Source organism: Pteropus vampyrus, unplaced genomic scaffold, assembly GCF_000151845.1.
Source record: "Pteropus vampyrus isolate Shadow unplaced genomic scaffold, Pvam_2.0 Scaffold781, whole genome shotgun sequence".
In the NCBI taxonomy this organism is placed as follows: Eukaryota; Metazoa; Chordata; class Mammalia; order Chiroptera; family Pteropodidae; genus Pteropus; species Pteropus vampyrus.
In genome coordinates this window covers 51,800-55,155 of record NW_011889562.1, presented here as the reverse complement: position 1 = coordinate 55,155, position 3,356 = coordinate 51,800, and the positions used below count along the sequence as shown (strand labels likewise).

At 36.4% G+C, this 3,356-nt stretch overlaps 1 protein-coding gene across 1 annotated transcript in view; it reads left to right on the top strand.

Moving 5' to 3' along the window:
- Window positions 1-778, top strand: part of LOC105309584 (olfactory receptor-like protein OLF4) — a 1,187-nt gene extending 409 nt beyond the window's left edge. The window contains exon 2 of the mRNA XM_011385764.1: window positions 96-778. Coding sequence (XP_011384066.1) covers window positions 96-778 — 683 coding nt within the window. The remainder of the gene's footprint in view (window positions 1-95) is intronic.
- Window positions 779-3,356: the final 2,578 nt, after the last annotated feature.

Here is a 3,356-nt window from a genome sequence, read left to right as displayed (position 1 = left end):
CAACTTGTCCTTGGTGGACATCTGTTTCACCTCCACCACCATCCCCAAGATGCTGGTGAACATCCAGACACAGAGCCAAATCATAACCTATGGAGGCTGCATCACACAGATGTATTTTTTCCAACTCTTTGGAGTGTTGGACGACTTCCTCTTGACCGTGATGGCTTATGACCGTTTTGTGGCCATCTGTCACCCCCTGCACTACACGGTCATCATGAACCCCTGGCTCTGTGGACTGGTGCTTCTGGTGTCCTGGATCATGAGTGCTCTGTATTCCTTGTTACAAAGCTTAATGGTGTTGCGACTATCTTTCTGTACAGTCTTGAAAATCCCTCACTTTTTCTGTGAACTCAATCAGGTGATTAAACTTGCCTGTTCTGACACCTTTCTTAATAATGTGATGATGTATTTTGCAACTGGACTATTGGCTGCTCTTCCCCTTACTGGGATCCTTTACTCTTACTTTAAGATAGTTTCTTGTATTCGTGGAATGTCGTCAGCTCAGGGGAAGTATAAAGCATTTTCTACCTGTGCGTCTCACATCTCTGTTGTCTCTTTATTTTATTGTACAATACTAGGTGTTTACCTCAGCTCTGCCTCTCCCTACAGCACACACTCAAGTGCAGTAGCCTCAGTGATGTACACTGTGGTCATACCCATGCTGAACCCTTTCATCTACAGTCTCAGGAATAAAGACATAAAGGGGGCTTTGAAAAGATTCTGTGAGATGGCAGCTATCAAAGGGACAACTGTTTTAGGGATGAAGAGCTCTCCATGATTGGAAGGCTGAAAGCCTTGATGCCAGAAAATGTGGAAATTGAATATGCCTCTTTTATTTATTAACTTGAATTTCCATTTACTTAACTCACCTTTTCTGTACCATGTAATTCCATTTATCATGCTTTCTTCTCTAATATATTGACATTTTCTTCCCTTGTACATTTTCCCAGTCATAAACGTTTTACCCAAATTTGAACCAAAAATATTTGGAAAACCTGATTATTTTGTGAATTCATATGGATTTCTTAAGAAAAATTTCTTCTCAAATGGTCATATCATCTCAAGAATTTTATTTTGTGTTACCGAAAGAATATTGATGGATTGTATAACTCACATATAGCAAAGTATGTTTGTTGACTAAGTTCATTAACATGATATTTTATAAAAAACTGAAATATGGTGTCACTTTGGGTCTGTCATTCTATTTAATTTCACTCTCGTAACTTCTCTTACTGATAATGTGGACTTTAACATTCTGATGGTTTTTTAACTGGACTCCTACATTTTACTGTTATGGAGTTTGGCGTCTACAATGCCTATCACAGTTGCTGAAAAAAATTGTTTATCACATATACATCTCTAGGTAGAGTCGTCAGGAAAACACAAATTTGATAAATAGATTCACCTAATATGATCTTTAGAAAGAATTGGTCTTGTATATGTGGAAGCATTACTCAGTTGATTAGTATGCAACATATTTCTTTTTTATGCTGTAATCTGCTACTGAATTATAGAAGATAGATTCCATGTATGAGATCCTCTTTTCACTGAGGTGAAGAATGATTGGTATATTTACATTTTATTACCAAATTCCCTTCCTATTTGTCCTCCAAAATTTCAGTCTGCCTACAAATATGATTCCTATAAACTAAATATCTCCACTTTTCTTAATTTTGTCATAACCACTACATGGATAGTGAATGAACAATATCAATAGCATCCCTTTCATACTTCCTCATATGCAGGAATCACTTCCTTCTTCAAGACCTGAATGTGACTCACAGAAGGGCTTGTGTTCCTGCCTTGTCATATGATTCAGGATCAGCATCATTTCTGCTAAGATGCATGTCCTTCCGACCTCTCCTGGTTACCTGGAAGCAATTCTCAATAGAGCCAATTATTAATCCAGTTATCCAAAATAAACTCGAATAACAAAATAGTCATAGATGCTATGTCTAAATATCACAATATATGCCCAAAATTAAAAACATTAACTTATTATAATTGCCTTTAGTTTGATTGCCTTGATTATTGTATCAGTTAGTTAATGCTGTATAACAAACTGTCCTAAATGCTATGATTTATATCAAATGGGATTATATGATGGGAGTTGTTCTGATCTCTGTTCAGATACTCATGAGTCTGCATCAGCTGTAGTCTATACACTGTGTGTCTATAGCTCATCCATGAAATTGTGAGAGGCTATAATGCTTTGAACCAATTTATGAAGGTTATTTACATAAGTAGTATAACCTTGTTTACCAAAAAAATGAGTTTACCAAATGTAATTTGTGACAAATTAATGCCACTATTTTTATATCCATATAAAACACTGTTTTCTACCAAATGATATTTCTCCTTCCTCCATTAAAGTGTGACTCAAGCTACCTGTGCTCTACATCCTACCTGGCATCACTAGATTTTTTCCTGTTTGTTATTTGATTGGAGTGTAATTGCATCAAATGTCTTGCAGATATTCAAAGTGTACAAATTGCTGAATCAAAGAGACCTAATAAATTAAGAGTATATATTGAAAGGGTCTATTTACACATCATCCAAAGAACTGTATGAAAGTTTTAATTGCACTGTTACATATCTGTGAAAAAATGGTATCTCCCTGAGCTTGTTTCCGTATTTCTTTTTTTTCTCTTTTTCCCCCATCTACCTCCCCCAGCCTACCCTCTGGTAACCACTAGTCCATTGTCTATGTACATGAGTCTCTGTCCTGTTCCTTTGTTGCTTTTAGGTTTATATCCCACATTAAGTGATATAATGTGGTTTTCAACATTTTCTGACTGGCTTATTTCACTTAGCATGAATATCTAAAAGTCCATCCATGCTATCGCAAATGGCAGTATTTCATCTCTTCTTATGGCTGAGTAATATTCTACTGCATATATGTACCACAGCTTCTTTATCCATTCATCTGTTGTAGGGTGCTTCGGTTGCTTCCATGTCCTGAAAATCGTGAATAATGCTGCGATGAACATCAGTGTGAAAAGATCTTTTCAAATATGAGTTTTTAAGTCTTTTGGGTAAATACCCAATAGAGGGATTGCTGGATCATATGGTAGATCAATTCTTAGTTTTTTTGAGGAACCTCCATACTGTTTTCCATAGTGACTGTAGCATTTTGTAGTTCAACCAGCAGTGTATGAGTGTTTCTTTTCTTCCATATCCTCTCCAACACGTGTTACTAGTTGTCCTGTTGATGATAGCCATTCTAACAGGTATGAGATAGTATCTCATTTTGGCTTTGATTTTCACTTCCCTAATAGCTAGTGAAGTTGACCATTTGTATATCTTCTTGGGAGAAGTGTCTCTTCAGGTCCTCTGCCCAGCTTTTAATTGAATTG